Source organism: Cynocephalus volans, chromosome 2 (assembly GCF_027409185.1).
Source record: "Cynocephalus volans isolate mCynVol1 chromosome 2, mCynVol1.pri, whole genome shotgun sequence".
Lineage (NCBI taxonomy): Eukaryota > Metazoa > Chordata > Mammalia > Dermoptera > Cynocephalidae > Cynocephalus > Cynocephalus volans.
In genome coordinates, this window is record NC_084461.1 from 180,921,456 (window position 1) to 180,942,745 (window position 21,290).

At 38.1% G+C, this 21,290-nt stretch overlaps 1 protein-coding gene across 1 annotated transcript in view; it reads left to right on the forward strand.

Moving 5' to 3' along the window:
* SLC15A4 (solute carrier family 15 member 4) overlaps nt 1-21,290 on the forward strand; it is a 35,088-nt gene that overhangs the window by 3,424 nt on the left and 10,374 nt on the right. Inside the window, exons 2-5 of the mRNA XM_063086290.1 lie at nt 3,018-3,313; nt 7,299-7,467; nt 7,936-8,013; nt 8,466-8,634. Of these exons, the coding sequence (XP_062942360.1) occupies nt 3,018-3,313; nt 7,299-7,467; nt 7,936-8,013; nt 8,466-8,634 (712 nt within the window). The remainder of the gene's footprint in view (nt 1-3,017; nt 3,314-7,298; nt 7,468-7,935; nt 8,014-8,465; nt 8,635-21,290) is intronic.

Consider the following 21,290-nt stretch of genomic DNA (forward strand, 5'->3'; position numbering starts at 1 on the left):
GGCTAGGAGAGGGGCCATGGGAGTGACTGTTAAAGGGTGCGGGATTTCCTGTTGACGTGATGAAAATGTTGTGAAATTGGATGGTAGCCATGATTTTACAACTCTCAGTATACTAAAGACCATTGAATTGCAGTTTGTGCAGTTCCTGGCCAGTATGGTAATTTGAACCCTTGACCTTGATGTTACCAGCACCACGCTCTACTGAGTGAGCTCACCAGCCAGCCCTGAGTTGTACAGTTTTAAAGGGTGAACTTTATGGTATGTGAATTGTATCTCAAGGGAAAAACTGGGGGAAAACATTAGTACCCTTATGCCAGAGTGCTTGTTCCATGCTCGGTGCAAACTGTTCGTTGAGAGAGATTTCAAAGGTTGTCCTTGTCCTGGAGGTGCTGGCTATTTCATAGAGGGAGGCCTGGGGTCTCCAGGCATGAAGCATGCTCTGCTGTTCTCCAGGGTGGGGTTGGTTTGTTCTGTTGTGGCCCTTCTCACTTAGAGGAATCGTATTTGCATTTTTAGGGTATTTTTTATACTTCCCTATCACTCACGTCTGGGAAACACTGGAGTGGTGAATGGGGTCAGACTCAATAGCTTTGGGAAGGAGGCCTTGGTTGGCTTTATGAAAGAGGACGTATAAGCCATGAGTCCAAGTGTGACATATTTTGATGTAAATCATGTCAGCCCCCTATCTTCCTCTAGTGCTTAACCTTTTTTCAAAGGTGATGAGCATTCTTGATGAATTGATTATTTGAAATGGTGACCTGAAAGAAGAAAAACTTATAGATTAACAGAGCAAATAATACATTTTTTTTCTAGAGGAAAAAGGTCAGCTGCTTAACTCGACATATACAGTTCTGTTTGCTGTACTTCTCCGAATTGATTTTGGTGGCATCTTCTGACCAGTCAAATGAAAAGCTTGTTTACCCTGATAGAGCATGTGGCAGCTGTACACATGATGATGTAATGCAGCTGCTGTGATGGGGCTTGTCTGCCCAGGGAATGAAAGCATGTGATGTGCCCTTTATAGCAGCCAGCTTCCCCTCTGTTACAAAAATGGCTGGTATGTGGTTATTTAGGCCTTAGTCTTCAGTTTATAAAGCAATTTTGATGATTACCCTTGGAAGTTGAAATAAATTAATCACGTCTACACAGGACATGAAGATGCATGGAATTGTAAGGTTAGGATTTCAGTAGACTAATCGAATGTTCATTTTTTCATGCTTCATTTGAAGAGGAGATAAGTCTGAGGACATGGGAAGATGTGTGCAGTACTACAGTGCGTGATGGAAAGGCCCCTAGTGCATTTCAATTCAATATGTAAATTGTCTTTTAAGTTTAGACATTATGCTTACTGGCCTCCTCCCTTTTAAGCTTGTCAAAACAATTACCTCTCTTTTTTTACAGTTTTAGTTATGTTTTCTCTGTAACCATTTCCCTGTTCACATTTTTTTTTCTCCTGATCTGTGTCCATTGTACCATGAGTGTTAGTGCCCACTATTTAGTAACATTTAAATGCGTTGTGTCCTGGTGAAGAACTGCCTGCCTTAGAAGTATAATACATTCTCAGTACAAACTTTCTTCAGTGACGATGCCTGCATTTGGTCTAGGAGCTCTGTTTAGCGCTGATGTGGATTGGAGAAAAGTTTAAACTCTTGAGAACATGTGATTTATTTAAAACTCGGATTTTCAATTAGAGATGGTTGTTACCAGATAATTAATTCAAGCATATTACTTTTCAGCACAATAGCCATGCTTAATCATTTGGACTTAAAAAAGATAAATTTTGAGGAGCACACAATTTTGATTATATATTTTACATCTCTGATATTAAAAAATAGAGCTTAAAATATTGTATCAAATAATATGATTGCTAAAAAGATGCTTATTGCATATCATAATTGGTTGTTTCGGAGTTATTTAAAAGTTCTTATTCAGTAGAGGAGATTGCTCTGTGGATCAGAAACCAGATGTGTTACTGGAATGGAATTTTCTAACCTTTTCATAACCTGTAACTTAAGGATGAGACTGTAGAAGTTCTTAAGACAGCAAAGATAGATAGTCTTTGTGTGAAATCCGGCATCAGCATTTAGCAAGTAAGTTTGCTAGAAAAATCTTATGAAATGAAACTCTCTAGAAGTATCTTCGGCTAGTGCAGGGCTCATTCTTACATTGTCCATTCAGATGTAAAATCCAGGTGGGAAGAGAAGGCTCACAGTGTACCTACCCCCATATGAACTTCCGATGTCATGGTTGCACTCAGGTAGTCTTGTGGAGGGAATAAGCCTGGACATTGCATGTGGTACCTTGAGTGCTCATGTTTGTCTGAGTCTAGAAAGTTTTTGATTTTTGAAGCTTTCAGGAATCATTACCCTTATCAGAATTTCTCGTGATTACATTGATAGCCTTTCTAATCTAAAAATGGGTGTCGTTTTAGCTTTAGTCTGTAATTTCCTCTGTGCTTCAGGTTTATCAAGATCTCTGATTCTCAGGAGACCAGATACAGTAGGGGTGGCCCTGGCCCCCTTAAGCAAATGTTACCTGCAGTCTTTCTCTGTGGGTCCTAAGTGTGTTTACTCTGTGCCTCATGACACTCATATTTAACTCAGGAACAGGTGGAGCTACATATCAGTGGTTCTAAAAATTACCTGTGAATAGAAGTACCTGGAAAGCTGATTAAAATGCAAATACCTGGGCCCCAAACCCAGAGATGATGATTCAGTAGGTCTGGCATGTGAGTCCCATGAATCTGTTTTTAAGGAGCATTCCAGGTGGGCCACCAAGGAAGATGATCTACATATTTAGAATTTAGCATAATTAGAGAAACATTACCCAGCATCTGTGGTAATTAAAAGTGTGGGATACTTCTTTGTAAGGAGGCCCTTGAATGTAACTGTGAACACCATTTTGATTATGCTGCAATTCTTATAGACTGTGATGACAACAGTAATTTTAATCACTTGATTATATCTGCTTTTCACCCTTGACAAGTTTTCAAGTGTTTTTCCTCTCTATTATTTTAGGTTAAAGATCGAGGTCCAGAAGCCACTAGGAGATTTTTTAATTGGTTTTATTGGAGCATTAATTTGGGAGCAATCATTTCATTAGGAGGCATTGCCTATATTCAGCAGAACGTGAGCTTTGTAACTGGTTACCTGATCCCCACTGTCTGTGTCGGCATTGCTTTCGTGGTCTTCCTCTGTGGCCAGAGCTTCTTCATCACCAAGCCTCCTGATGGCAGCGCCTTCACTGAGGTATTCAAAATATTGACATATTCATGCTGTTCACAGAAGCGAAGCAGAGAACGCCAGAGTAGTGGGTAAGTTCTTAATTCTCACAAGCTCAGTTTGACATGACTTACCAATGACTATAATTAAAACACTAGCTTATGTCCGTAGTGTGCTTACTGTGTGCTGGGCACTGGGCTTAGTGGTTTACGTGTCTTATCTCTTTTAACCTTGCATACTCTGGAGGAGGTGGGTGTGCTATTGTCCCCCATCTTAAAGACAGGCCAGTGGAGCTCATGCTTTTAACCTCCATATTGAACTTCCTCCTCTGCTAGAACAGATGGAAGGTCCTGGCTGCTTGGTGGAAGATTATAAAGATAGAAATTTGCAGAGGGCATAGAGGAGACAGAGTAGTACATGCTTTGTACATATTTCTTTATTTTAAAAAGCTTTGAAATACATTTGAATGAAAAACTAAGCAATTGCTCATTTTGTTGGTACCTATCTATACTCTTTAAAAAGTAAGATGCTGCTTTTTTACATGTAGTAAAATTCAACCCTTTTAGCTGTATAGTTCTGTGAATTATGGCAAACTTATTTAAATTGCGTAACCACCAGTCCCTGGGACCCTTTGTAGTCAGTCCCCTCAGGGAGTATTCTGATTAATTTAGGAATTTCTGATAGTTGCTGAGCAGGACTTTGACCATGCAGCTATTGGAGCTTCCTGTCTCTGGGCAGCGCACCCCATTGTTGGGGGCAGTGGAAGCTGGAATGTTCTTCTGCAGGCAGACTTGCACATTTACCTCACTGTGGCTTTTCTGTGTTTGTCTTATTTATGTACTTGGAGTCATAATGAATGTGTCTAATATTCCTTCCACATGGCAGATTTGAAGCTGCCCCAAAATAGCTCTTATGGGCCTGCTTCTTTGCTCTTGTCTAAACGTCTCTGATTTCTTTAGCTTTCCCTTGTGTGTTTTGACAGATTTCCTAACCATCCTAGCTGAACTACCGGAAATGCTGGTGAGTCATTGTGGCATTCAGATTCAGTTCAAAAGTACACATGGTGAGACCAAGTAGCCCTGCCTCAGCAGGAGACACTAGTCTTTTGCCAGGGCCTTATTTTGATTAGACAAAAGCAGTGTTTCAGATTCTGGATATTTATTCTATGGGTTAAATACCCATTGCAAAATACAACCTCTCTCAGGAGCAACCCTTAAAGTTTCAGTGCAACTGTGTGGGTGATACCTGGTAAACATTTCTGCAAGAGAACGGTATTGCTTTGAGGATGTTTTGGGGTTTTAACATACAAAAGGCATGATGAAGAAGTGAAGAAGGTTTGGAGTTACTTTTATTTAAAACCCTGTTTTTTTGATCAAAAATAAGCCAGAAAAAGAAAAAAGGAAAAAAAAAAGACTAGCTTGCAGAAAACTTGATGCTCTAAAGAATTTCCAAACTGTGCTCTTGGTTTGAACTGGTTCTGTGACCTTGATCAGGTTACTGACCTTTGCCAAGCCTACTTTTCCATTTTGAACAATGGAGAGGGACTGATCTCATAGGATTTCCATAAGGCCTGAGGAAGGCGAATGTGTGGAAGGCCCTCAGAATGCCTGGCGCAGGATGAGGGCCTAGTCAGTGGTAGCTGCTGTGACAAGGATGTCGTAGAGGAGGCAGGCGTCAGAAGCCTGAGGAAGCACAACATACACACAGCTGGTATTTCCATGATTGTGGCACGTAATTTCATCTGGCCCAGTCTCAGTTTCTGGCCTAGGTTGACCTGTGCTTTGAAGATGATTTTCTGCTTATTATAAAGTGAGAAATTAAGGTGTGTTTGTTCAGGTCATCAAACTGGAGTTGAAATGAGGTATGCGCCTCTTTGAGTTGAAAATTTGAGAACTAATGGACTGTCTTCCGTGGAGAACACATACATATGCATGCACCCATTGCAGAGAGTCGGGGGCACGGGCATCTTGAAACTGGAGCACACAAACTTTCAGGGGAGGAGCTCTTGTTCATGGGTTCTTGTCTGTGTTCCGATGTCATTTGTGTCTGTGTCTCTGTGTTGGAACCTCCTGTGTTCAAAATAGTACACTAACAATATGTATGAAATAGGTAAAGTTTTAGATGCATATTGACTTAGCAGTTTTTAAGATGTTTTAACGGTATAAAGAAAAAATAATATAACCACTAACCTTTGTGAATGATTCTTTGTGTGAAAATGGGTTTGTAATTTGGCGTTTAAATATTTTTAGAGAAACATATTTAGTGTAATGCGGTAAATCACTGGTAGTATCTATATTAGGTACATAAAGACTCTAAATTTCCTTTTCGGGAAAAAAAGTAACTTTGAGAAGTTATGTTTATTTTCAAATAGAAATATGAGTAATATCTTTGAAAATTACAGTTTTGCTTTTGAGTGTTTTTTTTTTTTTTTTTCCCCTACCAGACTCAGTTCCGTGAGGACAGGAACCGTATACTTTAAAAATGTATCCTTGTATCCCTTAAAAATGTGTTTTTGTATCCCAAAACTTAGTTAGTTAGACCAGTACTGGGCATATAATAGGTACTCAGTAAATATTTGTTGAATTGAATTTAGGCTTTTGGACCAAAATTTGGCAAAGATATTAATTACAGTTCTCAGCTTTTTTATTTTCTCCCACTCTGAAAGTCCAGGTTTAAAACATCAGCTTTATAACCTGAAAATAATTTTAAATAGTGGCAATTTAGTAAAATGAGACACAAATTTATAAACTGAAAAGCAGACAAATGAGATTTCCGTCCAAGTCCCAGAATTGGACACGCTCTTAATGGTAATTAATTATCTCCAGGCATTTCTCATTTTAGAGAACAATATGCAATTATTGCTTTTTTTTTTTTTTTCCTGTTTTGCTCCTGAAATCCTTAGTGCATGTTCCTCCCTTAGAGTGGTTTGGAGCTGAGAAAGATCTTGGAGCTATGTAGTGGGACCTGTTCATTTTATAAATAATAAGACAGGGCCAGGTTGTGTAAGTGAGTCTTGTTAGGACAATAGGCTCGTGTTCTTGACGGTGGCCGGCAGATGTGAGAGCAATGCGTGTGGGTGGGGAGCAGAGGGGCAGTGGTATCAGCAGTGGTCAGCTAAGGCTCTAAAGCCGAGGCAGCCTGGGTCCCAGTCCCAACTCCAACTCTTCTAGCTTCATTACCTTGGGCACATTTCTTATCCTCTTTGTGCGCTGGGTTCCTCCTCTGTGAAACAGGGCCAGTAAGAGTATTTGAGTACCTCGTAGGGGTATGGCCAGGATTAATGAGGGAGCATTATAGAGCAGGGCACACTGAGCACTTCGTGTGACCTGCTCTTGGTTTTGTCATTATCTGTGACTGTCATGACCATCTTGACTGCCAGCATTGCTCCTTCCCCTCAGCTCTTTCACCTGAGTAGAAAGATAGTGCTCTCCCTGCTAGGATGGAACCCTCCCTTGTAGTCGTACCAGCGACTAAATTAAAACAACTCAGAATGGTTTTATTGAACAGCATTGGTATTGGTCTTGATATCTGATAAATTAGTTCTTTAAAAATCCAAACAATCCAGTGCAATTTTTTTTTTCCCAAATATTAATCCAATGATGTATCTGATGTGGTTCCCAGCTTCAGTTGAAGCTGAAGGCTTTCCTCAACACAGGGATTTCTGAGTAGTGTAAAGCAGGGGCTAAGATCAGCCACAATTTGGACTATAATTATACTACATCTTCCTAGCTTCATTAAAATTACTGTAGCCACAATTGCCCTTTTGGAAAGGGAGACACCTGGCTGGTATGGGGATCCAAATCCTTCCTTGACTTTGTTGTTACAACACTGTGATTTAACTAAGTGAGCTAACTGGCCAGCCTCACAGAGAAAGTCCTTTTGTCAGCTGTTCAGTACATTTTGCAACATTTAGAAATAATATAGGTAGTTATATTTAGTGTGTACAATTAGTAAGTAATAGGATGAGTTAAAGCAAGTTTAAAACAGCTGGTTTTCTACCTCCAAACTTGATTTGTTACCAAATAATTGATTGCTGGGAGTGGAAGAAAACTAATTCCTTCATTTTATTTCCCAAAGTGAAGGCATTGGAGTCTTTCAGCAATCTTCTAAACAAAGTCTGTTTGATTCATGTAAGATGTCTCGTGGAGGGCCATTTACAGAAGATAAAGTGGAAGATGTGAAAGCTCTGGTCAAGATTGTCCCTGTTTTCTTGGCTTTGATACCTTACTGGACAGTGTATTTCCAAGTGAGTGGTGACAAACAGGTTTAATTTCCTTTATCTTCCTATCAAGCTTTACCCTGGCACTTGTTTTGGCCATGACTAAAGTACATAGGGCTTGGTGATTTTTTTTCCATGAGTGTAGGGTCTTGGAATTTTTGTCTTTAATTATGAATTTTGGCTGCTTTAAATATTTTGAAAATCTTTCCAAAAAAGAAGCTGAGAACTGGTATGCTTCTGGTTTTCCATGTCCCTCCTCTTAATTTAATTTCTCATTTATATAACTGGTGGTTTTTCAAAATTGATCTCCAGAGGACTTTTATGATGACTTTTAGTAATTATGATGACTTGTCCATTTCCAAACCTGATCCATTGTCTGTTGTGGGATTTGTTGCTGTGTCTCATCACAGTCTAGGTCAGGGTGGGTGTTGTGCTTAGAGTATGTGAGAAGCACACTTGGCTCACATATAATGATGCTGCTGCTTTTTCACCCAGATGCAGACAACATATGTATTACAGAGTCTTCATTTGAAGATCCCAGAAATTACAAGTATTACAACCACTCCTCATACGGTAAGAACAATTGAAATGATCTGGAAATTGTCACTTGGGGTTTATGCAATAGATGGATTCCTTGTACCAACTGTAGATGTTCTATAAATGTTAGCAGTTAGCACAAACTAAAAACATTATTACTGAAATTGAGTTTTTACTTATTTTAGAGAATATTTTTCCATTGGTTATATCATTAACTGGATAAAGTGGACTAATAGCAATCCAGCATTAGTTAGTATTTTCACCTGATTTTCTCTTTCCCTCCAACACAGAAAAATAAATGCAGATTCACTTAGAATGTCTTTTTCCAGTTCCAATGTCTTGAAACTGGAATTCTTTTTTTAGGAGTTTATGCTTTGTGGAAAGGAACTCATCTTCAATTGAGGTTCTCTGTTTAGATATTTGCTATCAAATAAGTGAGTATTCCTACTGTGGGGAATAAACACATGCCCATGTATTTTAAACTCCAGTTCCCGGCAGCCTGGCTGACCATGTTTGATGCTGTGCTCATCCTCCTGCTCATACCTTTGAAGGACAAAGTGGTTGATCCCATTTTGAAAAGGAATGGCTTGCTCCCATCATCCTTGAAAAGGATCGCTGTTGGGATGTTCTTTGTAATGTGCTCTGCCTTTGCTGCTGGTAAGAAGCTGTTTCTGCTCAAATCTGACTTCCGCAGTTGTGGGCAATTCAGAATGTAGTGATTGCACCTGAGCCTGCCTCGTGGTGTTCAGGAAGTGCATGTGATCTAAAAGAGAACATGGATCAATTATTTGAAAACACTGATTATTCTTCACTTTTCTAATTTTTCATTACGCAAATTAAAAAAAAAATTTGAGGATATGTCATTTTTTCTTCTAGAACTGGAACCACTGAAGTGCTCTGAAAATTGACTTTTGGATTGAATTAAAAGAGGCTTGCTCTCTGTCTACTGATTTAGATTTAGATATTGATTGCTGAATAGTTGAATTTTCACAAATTAAAGGTGCTATATAATTCTCAAGAATGAGAATTCCACCTTACAATTTTTAACCTCAGGTCTATTAATAGGCTTGAACCCTTGAACCCTTCGAATTTTTTATGTAAAATTTTGTGTGTGTTTTCCAAGGGAGAAAGATTTTATCAGATTATTATAGGCTCATGGACAGCACACCCCCCCCAACTCCTCTGCCCCCCAAAAGTTAAGAATTAATGCCTACATTTCCAGATAACAGGGAAATTATCCTTTTGAGGGACTTCAGTCTGTTTTCATAATTCTTGTATTCTGAAATATTAGTTGTTTATCTTTTGTTCATAAAGCTGAAATATTGCTGACTTTTTCAACTTGCTTTGGAGATCTTCCCTCATTAATATTTGAAAATTATTGAACATGAGATAACTTAGTTATCTAATAGAAGAAAAGTTGGTATTCCTGAATCAACTATTTATCATCTGCTGTTATGAGGAATTCAGTGTTAAGCACTGCTGAAATGGAATTTAATATTCTCAAACAATGCTTCCTTCACAGCAGCCTTCTTCTACTATACCCAGAGTGAACATATTGATATAGTACTTAATAGATTTAAAGAAATTAGTCCCTAGGCTTAAGAAATCTATATTCTAGAAACCAAAATATTTTAGAAGACTATTGCATTTTCTTTTGATCAAATAGGTAATTTAAAGTGAGGTCATGTGCGAATGAAGTTTTTACTGTGTGCTTTCTTTATAATTCAGTTTCTCTTCCAGAACTGTGGCACATGGGGAAATAAGCAAGAGCTAATAAGAACTAAGTTACAGCAGAACTCTAATTGCAGGCTTCTGTTAGGCAGAATCAGTAATCAGTAGGGCTGGCTGGAGGAACAGTCATTGCACTGGAGATGGTGTTCATCTGTCTGGCTTTCCCAAATGCCTATGGTGGAGCTTAGCTTTGACCTCAGCAGCTCCTCTTTCTTCTTGGGTTGGGTGCCTTCTCTGTGCCTCATGACCACACTGGCTGCATGCTGAGGAAGGGATTGCTTGTTCTCTTCTGTGGGAAAGGAGATGTTCTCAGTTTCCCAAGGCATTTTCTAGCAGGTTCTTGGTTTGGGCTCCTTTACTACCATCTTCTCTTTCAGTTTTATTAATGGCTGAATCGCTTCTGTGGGCTGTCCTGGGAACTGTGTAGGGCATCCTGATGGTTTCTGTACATGTCTGTGCAGGAAATAAGTGACAGATGAGTGACTGTTGAGATTTTCTAATCAGGCTCTGTCATTTCTACCTTTTAAAAAGTGCTAGCAGGATACACAGTACATCAAGTCCAGTACTTACTGAGCAGAATCAGGCTGCCTGCTAGATGGGCCTCCAAAGCAGCTGCTTGACTTAGTCATCACTGCTGGCACCTGTGGGGGAGGCAGGTGGTCTGAGCCAGAGTGAATACAACAGCTTTGAAGTTTCAGCATCTAAATTGGTTTCTTAGTTTACACTCTTAAAAAGGTTTTCTTTGCTAAGTGGCTGATAGAGTTTGGATGTGTTGTTCCCTCAAAATGCATGTGGAAATCTGATCCCCAGTGTGGTAGTTTTGGGAGCTGTTTGAGTAATGGAGGCAGATCCTTCATGAATGGATTAATATTCTCTCTGGGTTTGGGGTAGTGAGTTCTTGCTCTATCACTTCTCATGAGAGCTCTTTGTTTAAAAGACCTTGGCACCTCCCTCTCTCTCGCTTCTTCTCACTGGGTGATCTGCTCGTACCTGCTGGCTGCCTGCCATTTACCGCCATGAGTAGAAGCAGCCTGAGACCCAGGCAGGATGCAGCTGTCCCAGAATCGTGAGCCAAATAAACCTCTTTTCTTTATAAATTACCCAGTTTCAGGTATTCTATTATAGCAACACAGAACAGGCTAATACAGTAGCCAGATGTTGGGAAGTAGCTTAACCACCAGTTGGGAGGAGTTTATATCTTGTAACTGGACTTAAGCACAGTTTATTAAATTTAATATGAACAGCTGCCCAATTTTCATGCAGGTTTGTTCCCAGCCCTAGTGAGTATTATTTAGGAACATTAATGGGCTTTGAATACAGACCTGAAACTACTATAGCAACCCAAATTTTAATAGAAAAGAAACTTTATTTTGTTTTGTAACTTACCACCTGCACCCGTAGTAAATCAAGGTCTTCCATTTAGTACCGTGCCTGCTGGTGGCAGCTCTTTCTCTAAAGATCCAAAGACGCAAATTAGGCAGGTCCAGGGGGGTTCTTCAAGTCAGCTTAAGGAAAAAAGAAGTGTTAAATTTTTAGATTTATTTTTCCTCTTAAAATACTGTCCATGTGTTCTTAAATTAAGTAATAGATGCTCATTGGAGAATAGGAAACCTTAGAAATAAAGCAGAGAATATAAATCCACTATAATATTCTTAAAGATGCTCACTACTGATATTTTGGTATTGACCTCTCTATCTTGTTTGTGTGTTTGTACCCACACATACACATGCATCTTTTGTGTTTTTGCAAAAATGAAATCCTGTTGTGTAAGCTGATTTGAGCCTGATTAAGAAAAGATAAATGTAAGAAAACTGGAGAGTACAATAAAAGTTTTGCATGTTAATTATAATGAGGGGACCAAGATGAGTTGTACACACCCACACACGCACAGATTTAAACACTCAAAATTCCACCACCGAAGAAAATTCACTATTGACATTATGCAAGTACATGGGAAAAATAAGATATATATGATGTGTGGCATATGTTTATACTGTTCTTTGTAGTCTGTGTTTTTATTTAAAAAAACCTAATGTATTTTGAAGGTCCTTCTGTGTCAGACATTTGTCTGCATTCCTTTTTTGTCTTGTATTTGGATTTCTAGTTTTCACTGCTACAGTAATCATTGCAGTGAAATGTTGCTTATGTCGTTTACTTACATTCTTCCATCCCTAGAAGTGTCATCATTGCGTCCTTTTAAGGCTTTTGGTAAATACAGCCAAATTGTCTTCCAGGGCAATCATATTTCCCTCCCATCCTGCTGCGTGGATGGTCCTGGGTCCATCCACTGGGGTGGTCTGCTCTCTTGTACTTGGCTGCACTGATGGATGATGTACTGACTACAGCTGCCCAGGAGGAGTCCTCTCGAGGGCTTCGGGGCATTGGATGAGCATCCTGAAATTGAGGCAGAATCAACCAAGTACCTTTTTCTGGGATAAAGTCCATAACTTTTATTAGAAAAAGAGTTAAGAACCACTGGTATACAGCAGGTATTTAAAAGTTATTATAGTCAGTCCATGGTCATTAAAAGAAATAAATGTAAGTGGTGGCTGAATTCATTCATAATCCCTTCATACGAAAATGACCACTATAGCTATTTTTATTTCCTCCCACAACATTTTCTGTGTGTTTTTGAGTTACTTTAAAAAAAAAAAAAAAAAACATAAATGGAACAAACTATTCAGTTTATAGCCTGCTGCTTTTGTATACTATATACTTGTCATTTTTCCATGTTAAAAATTATACATTTAAATGATGCTTTTTAACAACTACATCATATTCCATTTTTGGATGTTATTTTTTAAAGCCAGTCCTCTGTTGTTAAATCTGATGATGGTTGATTCCAGTTTATCCTTATCTCAAACAAGGCTTTGTGTCCACCCATGTACATATGTATATGTGTACTTGTTTCCTTAGGATAAATCTCTTGATATGAACATGCTAGAGTGGAGTATAGTGTGTAAGAATTCTGGTCTTATATAGCACCCTTGCCAATGCTGATTTTTTTTTCTGTTAATCTTTTACTAGAAGGGTTAAAAAATGGTGTATTATTGTTTTAATATATAGTTAGTGATGTTTAAGATTCTTTCCCCAAAATTTATCATTTAGTTTGTGTCATGCCCATTTTTCTAATGGGACTTTCTATTTTGTGTTGACGTGTAATAAATCATTATTGTTTAAGAATTAGAACATTTTATCTCTACGAATGTTTTTTCTCATTTTTTTTCATTTTCCCTTTAATTTTATTTATGGTAACTTGCAGAGTTTTATATATAGATCTCTTCATTTTATGTTAGGTTTATTCCAAACTACAGTCATGCACTGTATAATAGTGTTTTGGTCACCGACAGACTGCGCTTATGACAGTGGTCCCTAAAATCATAATGGAGCTGGAGGTGTGTAGGCTACACCATGTTGGTTTGTATCAGTACAGTCTGTGATGTTCGTACATTGATAAAATCACCTAATGACGCATTTCTTAGATTGTATCCCTGTTTTAAGTGACATATGACTGTATTTTATATATTTTTGGTTGCCCATTTATGGGATTTTACAAAATTCTATCAGTTTTAGTGAATTATTTTTAAGTAATCACTCTTTGTCTTTAAATAATATAGTTTTGTTGGTTTTATTCCCCCCTGCCTTTCATAATAATTACACACTTCTCTCTCTTTGTTTGACAGTGTTGGCTAGAATTTCTAGAAAGCTGTTCAACATTAGTCTCATCTCTGACTTTAATGGGAGTGCTGCTAGCAGCTCACTGTTAACTTTAAAGTTTACTGTTGCCTGTTAGTTTGAAATAGATATTCGTGATGATGTTAAACATCTAACCTATTCAAGCTTACTGAGTGCTTTTGGCAGATTGAATGTTGAGCATTTCTCAGATATGTTTTTTTGGTATCCAAGAGAATTGCATACCCTCTCCCCCCACCACCACTTGGGCTACTTGTGTTTTCTATTTATATTAACTTTTTGATATTTAAATATTCCTGCAATTCTAAAATAAACATTGTTTATTAAAAGAGAGATGACTTTTATAATTTTATCTGAATTTGCTGCTGTGTTATTTAGTATGTGCGCATCTATAAGGGTACTTCAAAAAAGTTCATGAAAAGATTTGTATTATCTTTTAATTTTGTTTTTCCACAGTCATTTTGAGGTACTATATTTGGTATTGGCCTGTGGTTACTTCTGTCAAGTTTGGTGTCCGGGTTATATAGCTTCATAAAAGGAGTTGATAAACTCTTCATCGTTGTCTCCATAGGCAGGAGAATTGCTAGGATGAGAATTATCTACTCATTCCCAGAGAGGTTCAAGTATTTGCCCAGAAAGTCACCTGAGTCCATTACCTTTCTGAGAGGAAATTTGTTTGACAACTCTTTCATCTTTTCTCTGATTTTTTGCAGATTTTGTTTTCTCTTGAATTACTTTTTAAAAAAAGGTTCTAGTAAATCATTCATTTTCTTGAGTTTTAAGAAAATTTATTAGAGTGGAGATAAAAAATAGTCTTTTAAATAAATCTGTTATGTTTCCTTCCTCGTTTTTTAGTTTCATATATTTACATACTCCTTTTTATTAGTCTTGCCAGAGTTATATATATTTTATAATGTTTCCATGGAAGTATCTCTTGAATTATAAATTCGACTGTTACCATGTGGTTTTTTTTTAAGGCACTGAAATTTTGTTTTTTGTTTTTTTAATTTTATTTTGTCGATATACAATGTGGTTGATTATTGTGGCCCATTACCGAAACCTCCCTCCCTCCTCCCTCTCCCCCCTCCCACCCAACAATGTCCTTTCTGTTCGCTTGTCGTATCAACTTCAAGGAATTGTGGTTGTTATATCTTCTTCCTCCCCCCCCCCGGTTTGTGTGTGTGTGTGTGTGTGTGTGAATTTATTATTTTTAGCTCCCACCAATAAGTGAGAACATGTGGTATTTCTCTTTCTGTGCCTGACTTGTTTCACTTAATATAATTCTCTCAAGGTCCATCCGTGTTGTTGCAAATGGCAGTATTTCATTCATTTTTATAGCTGAGTAGTATTTTATTACAGCTCTGTGTTTTCTAATTGAGGAATTCATATATTAATTTGTTTTTATTATCTTGGATTTGTTTTGTGGTTTTCCTTCTCATTTATTGAGTTAAATTCTTCATTCACTTTTACCTCTTCTTTCCTGTTTAATGGTGTAAAAATATTTAATGCTGTTAATTTGCCTGTTATTAATGCTTTGCCTGGTCTCAAATGCTTTGGTTTGTTATAATGTTCTCTGTAAACATTGAAACTGGTTTTGATTTCCTTTTTGATCTGAGTAATTTTAGAGAATTTTTTTAATTTTATGGTATTGATGTTTTTGTTTATGTTAATGATGGCTAGTTTTGTTGTGGAGTTGGGAGAGATCATGGCTTTATAATTTCTGCATTGGGGATTTTGAGGCTTCCTTTATGGCCTAATGCCTCTTTCTAAAAATGTTTGTAGGGTGCTAAATAAGATGATTCATCTATTGTAGTGCTATCACCATATTAATCAAATTCTTTATAGCAGGAGTCCTACACTCCAATTTTGACACTTGGCCTCGGGTCACACAGCTCAGGGCATGGTCCAGATATAAGACTGTGGGTCTGTGGTAAGCAGGAAGGCACAGGTCCTACCCAGACACCTCTCAAAATACTCTGTGGGCTCAGCAACAGAAGCCTGTTAGCATGAAGCCTCATAAGGACAAGGATCTTTGTGTTTGTCTGACTCCGTAAGTAGTACCTAGCATGTAGCAGGCCTCAGGGATTATTTATTGTTTCGAAGTCTGGGACCTGAACTTACTTTTGGGTCTCTAGTTTGCAGCCTTTATGCCACTTAAAGGCGTGCGTGCGTGCGTGCGTGTGTGTGTGTGTCCTGACAGGGACCAAGAGAGGTGTGTTTCTGTGAGATTCTCACTGTATTTCTAGCAGCTGGATAGTATTTTACTTACCATAAAAGTTCATGATTAATATTTTCTCTGAATTATATGGGTCATTTATAGTAAAGTAGCCCTAAGTTTGAAGTCCAACGTCAGCTCTACTAGTTCTAAGACTCATTTTCCTCATCTTTGAATGAGCTTGACATTATTTATCTCTCTAGCTTATTGTGAGTTATAAATGAGACAATATCTGTGCAGCAGAAAGCAGAGGGTTGCTCATTAACACGAGGAGCAGCTGTTAGTGACTGCTGTTTTCAGTGTGTTCTTGACTTTTTTTTTCTCCCTGTGGGATTTTTGTTGTAACCTCTTTCCTTCTTGATGATTCTATGTTTGCCTGATACATCCTAGCCTGTCCTCTCCTTTTGTAATTTTTGGGGTACATTATGTTTCAGTTTTGTGTCTTATCCACAGTGTTAGTTGTGTTTTGCTTTTTGAACTGATGCATTTTTATGACTTTAAATTGAAGAACTTCACTCATTCTTCACAAAGACTGCTATGTTGGTTATTCCAGCATCTTCTTTTATGTTTGTTTTTATTGACTGAATTATCATCTCATTGTTACTAAATCCAATTACTGCTTCTTTTTGGCCTGGCTCAGTCTCTTCAGGAACCTCCTCTGTTCCCGTGGAGAGTCACTTTCCACCACCAGTGTCTTTCAAGATTGACTCCCTTGTCCTGACTGTGTTTTCTGCAGCATCCAACTGGGCACTGCACTGTTCCTCATTCTGACAACAGTCTCAACAAAGAATAATTTTTATTCATTTTTTCGTCTCTTAATTCTTGATCTCATTATTGGTGTCTCCATCTAAGCCAACACCCCCTTTATTTGTTACCTTTACTTCTTTTCTCTGCTAGAACTATGCCAAATAGTCAGTAGTAGTATCTTTTCTCTTCAGGTTATAAAATCTATTTATTGTTCCCACTAGTAGTCTCCACCATGAGGGTGCACGCGCGCGCGTGCACACACACACACACAGACACAGACACATACACACACAGACACACACACACCCACCCACCCACCCACCCACCCACCCACCTTGTCTTAACTCTCTTTTTCCTTTCCTGTGAAGGAGAAGAGTGTTATCCAACTTTGGTGTTTATCCTTAAAACAGGTTGAGGTGTTCTTCCTCATAGACCTTCATTTCCACGTCAAATATATTGGAATTGTTCCACCTAGAGGGCTGGTGGCTTGGTGCGGTCTCCTGCAGTCCTGGGAGACAGGCAGGAGTGAGTAGCCGGGGTGTGCAGAGGAAGCCCCTTGGCTGTGCAGCTCAGTCTTGGTGCTTGAGAGTGCTGAGGGGGCCGCTGCCTGCCCATCAGGGAGGAAGGCCATCACTGGTGGACGGCCGTTCACCGCCCCACCAGCCTTGCCTGACAAAGAGAACCACTGGGCACTCTCACGCAGATGCCCTCGCATGCCCCTTTCCACAGCAACTTAAAGTTCTTTTTTTTTTTTTTTTTTAAATTTTATTTTTCTTTATTGGTAATTATTTGATATGCGTTTATTTATTTATTTATTTATTTATTTAATTTATTTATTTTTAAATTTTATTTTGTCGATATACATTGTGGCTGATTATTGCTCCCCATAACCAAAACCTCCCTCCCTTCTCCCTCCCCCCTCCCCCCCAACAATGTCCTTTCTGTTTGCTTGTCGTATCAACTTCAAGTAATTGTGGTTGTTATATCTTCTCCCCCCCCCCCGGTTTTTGTGTGTGTGTGTGTGAATTTATATATTAATTTTTAGCTCCCACCAATAAGTGAGAACATGTGGTATTTCTCTTTCTGTGCCTGACTTGTTTCACTTAATATAATTCTCTCAAGGTCCGTCCATGTTGTTGCAAATGGCAGTATTTCATTCGTTTTTATAGCTGAGTAGTATTCCATTGTGTAGATGTACCACATTTTCCGTATCCACTCATCTGATGATGGACATTTGGGCTGGTTCCAACTCTTGGCTATTGTAAAGAGTGCTGCGATGAACATTGGGGAACAGGTATACCTTCGACTTGATGATTTCCATTCCTCTGGGTATATTCCCAACAGTGGGGTAGCTGGGTCGTATGGTAGATCTATCTGCAATTGTTTGAGGAACCTCCATACCATTTTCCATAGAGGCTGCACCATTTTGCAGTCCCACCAACAATGTATGAGAGTTCCTTTTTCTCCGCCACCTCGCCAGCATTTATCGTTCAGGGTCTTTTGGATTTTAGCCATCCTAACTGGGGTTAGATGATATCTCAGTGTGGTTTTGATTTGCATTTCCTGGATGCTGAGTGATGTTGAGCATTTTTTCATATGTCTGTTGGCCATTTGTATATCTTCCTTAGAGAAATGCCTACTTAGCTCTTTTGCCCATTTTTTAATTGGGTTGCTTGTTTTTTTCTTGTAAAGTTGTTTGAGTTCCTTATATATTCTGGATATTAATCCCTTGTCAGATGTATATTTTGCAAATATTTTCTCCCACTCTGTTTGTTGTCTTTTAACTCTCTTAATTGTTTCTTTTGCTGTGCAGAAGCTTTTTAGTTTGATATAATCCCATTTGTTTATTTTTCCTTTGGTTGCCCGTGCTTTTGGGGTCGTATTCATGAAGTCTGTGCCCAGTCCTATTTCCTGAAGTGTTTCTCCTATGTTTTCTTTAAGAAGTTTTATTGTTTCAGGGTGTATATTTAAATCCTTAATCCATTTTGAGTTGATTTTAGTATACGGTGAGAGGTATGGATCTAGTTTCATTCTCCTGCATATGGATATCCAGTTACCCAGCACCATTTGCTGAAGAGGCAGTCCCTTCCCCAGTGAATAGGCTTCATGCCTTTGTCAAAGATCAGATGGCAGTAAGTGTGTGGGTTGATTTCTGGATTCTCTATTCTACTCCATTGGTCAGTGTGTCTGTCTTTATGCCAGTACCATACTGTTTCGGTTATTATAGCTTTGTAGTATAGCTTAAAGTCAGGTAGTGTTATGCCTCCAGCTTTATTTTTTTTTGCTCAGCATTGCTTTGGCTATGCGTGGTCTTTTATTATTCCATATAAATGTCTGGATAGTTTTTTTCCATTTCTGAGAAAAATGTCTTTGGAATTTTGATGGGGATTGCATTGAATTTGTATATCACTTTGGGTAGTATGGACATTTTCACTATGTTGATTCTTCCAATCCAAGAGCATGGGATATCTTTCCATCTTCTTGTATCCTCTCTAATTTCTCTCGACAGTGGTTTGTAGTTCTCATTATAGAGATTTTTCACCTCCTTGGTTAACTCAATTCCTAAGTATTTTATTTTTTTGGTGGCTATTGTAAATGGGCAGGCTTTCTTGATTTCTCGTTCTGCATGTTCACTATTGGAGAAAAGAAATGCTACTGATTTTTGTGTGTTGATTTTGTATCCTGCTACTGTGCTGAAATCATTTATCAATGCCAAGAGGTTTTTTTGTAGAGGTTTTAGGCTGTTCGATATATAGGATCATGTCATCTGCAAACAGGGACAGTTTGGCTTCATCTTTTCCAATCTGGATGCCCTTTATTTCCTTCTCTTCTCTGATTGCTCTGGCTAGTACTTCCAACACTATGTTGAATACGAGTGGTGAGAGTGGGCATCCTTGTCTAGTTCCTGTTCTTAAAGGAAAAGCTTTCAGCTTTTCCCCATTCAGGATGATATTGGCAGTGGGTTTGGCATATATGGCTTTAATTATGTCGAGATACTTTCCCTCTATACCTAACTTATAGAGGGTCTTTGTCATGAATGAGTGCTGAACATTATCAAATGCTTTTTCAGCATCTATAGGTATGATCATATGGTCCTTGTGTTTGAGTTTATTAATATGGTGTATCACATTTATTGATTTGCGTATGTTGAACCAACCTTGCATCCCTGGGATGAATCCCACTTGATCGTGATGAATAATTTTACGTATGTGTTGCTGTATTCTGTTTGCTAGTATTTTACTGAGGATTTTTGCATCTATATTCATCAAGGATATCAGCCTGTAGTTTTCTTTTTTGGTTATATCTTTACCTGGTTTTGGTATCAGGATGATGTTTGCTTCATAGAATGAGTTTGGGAGATTTGCGTCCATTTCAATCTTTTGGAATAGTTTGTAAAGAATTGGTGTCAATTCCTCTTTGAATGTTTGGTAAAATTCTGCTGTGAATCCATCTGGTCCTGGGCTTTTCTTTGTTGGGAGCCTTCTGATAACAGCTTCAATCTCCTTTATTGTTATTGGTCTGTTCAAATTTTCTACGTCTTCACGGTTCAGTTTTGGGAGCTTGTGTGTGTCCAGAAATTTATCCATTTCCTCCAGATTTTCAAATTTGTTGGCGTATAGTTGTTTATAGTAGTCTCGAATGATTCCTTGTATTTCCGATGAATCAGTTGTAATTTCGCCTTTTTCATTTCTAATTTTTGTTATTTGAGTCTTCTCTCTTCTTTTTTTTGTTAGCCATGCTAATGGTTTGTCAATTTTATTTATCTTTTCAAAAAACCAACTTTTTGATTCGTTGATCTTTTGAATTGTTTTTTGGTTTTCAATTTCATTCAGTTCTGCTCTGATCTTAATGATTTCTTTCCGTCTGCTAACTTTAGGTTTGGATTGTTCTTGTTTTTCTAGTTCTTTAAGGTGAAGTGTTAGGTTGTTCACTTGCCATCTTTCTATTCTTCTGAAGTGAGCGTTTAATGCAATAAATTTTCCCCTCAATACTGCTTTTGCAGTATCCCACAGGTTTTGGTATGATGTATCATTGTTTTCCTTAGTTTCAATAAATTTTTTGATTTCCTGCTTGATTTCTTCTTGGACCCATATGTCATTAAGTAGAATGCTGTTTAATTTCCATGTGTTTGTATAGTTTCCAGAGTTTCGTTTATTATTAATTTCTAGTTATAATCCATTGTGGTCTGAGAAGATACATGGGATAATTCCAATTTTTTGGAATTTATTGAGACTTGATTTGTGACCTAATATGTGATCTATCCTGGAGAATGATCCATGTACTGATGAGAAAAATGAATATTCTGAGGTTGTTGGGTGGAATGTTCTGTAGATATCTGCCAATTCCAATTGGTCTAGAGTCTTGTTTAGATCTTGTGTTTCTCTACTGATTCTTTGCCTAGATGATCTGTCTAATATTGACAGTGGGGTGTTCAGGTCCCCTGCTATTATGGTATTAGTGTCTATTTCCTTCTTTAGGTCTTATAGAGTTTGTTTTATAAATCTGGCTGCTCCAACATTGGGTGCATACATATTTATGATTGTTATGTCTTCTTGATGGATCAGTCCTTTTATCATTAAGTAGTGTCCCTCATTGTCTCTTTTTATGGTTTTTAGTTTAAAATCTATTTTGTCAGATATAAGAATAACTACTCCAGCTCATTTTTCTTTTCTGTTCGCATGGTAAATCTTTTTCCATCCTTTCACTCTTAGTCTGTGTGAATCTTTATGGTTGAGGTGGGTCTCTTGTAGGCAGCGTATAGTTGGTCCTCCTTTTTGATCCAGTCAGCCAGTCTGTGTCTTTTGATTGGGGAATTTAAGCCTTTTACATTAACAGTTGTTATTGAAAGGTGTTGATTTATTCCTAGCATTTTATTGGTTGTTTGGTTGTCTTAGTTGTCTTTTGTTCCTTGCTTCTGATTTACTGT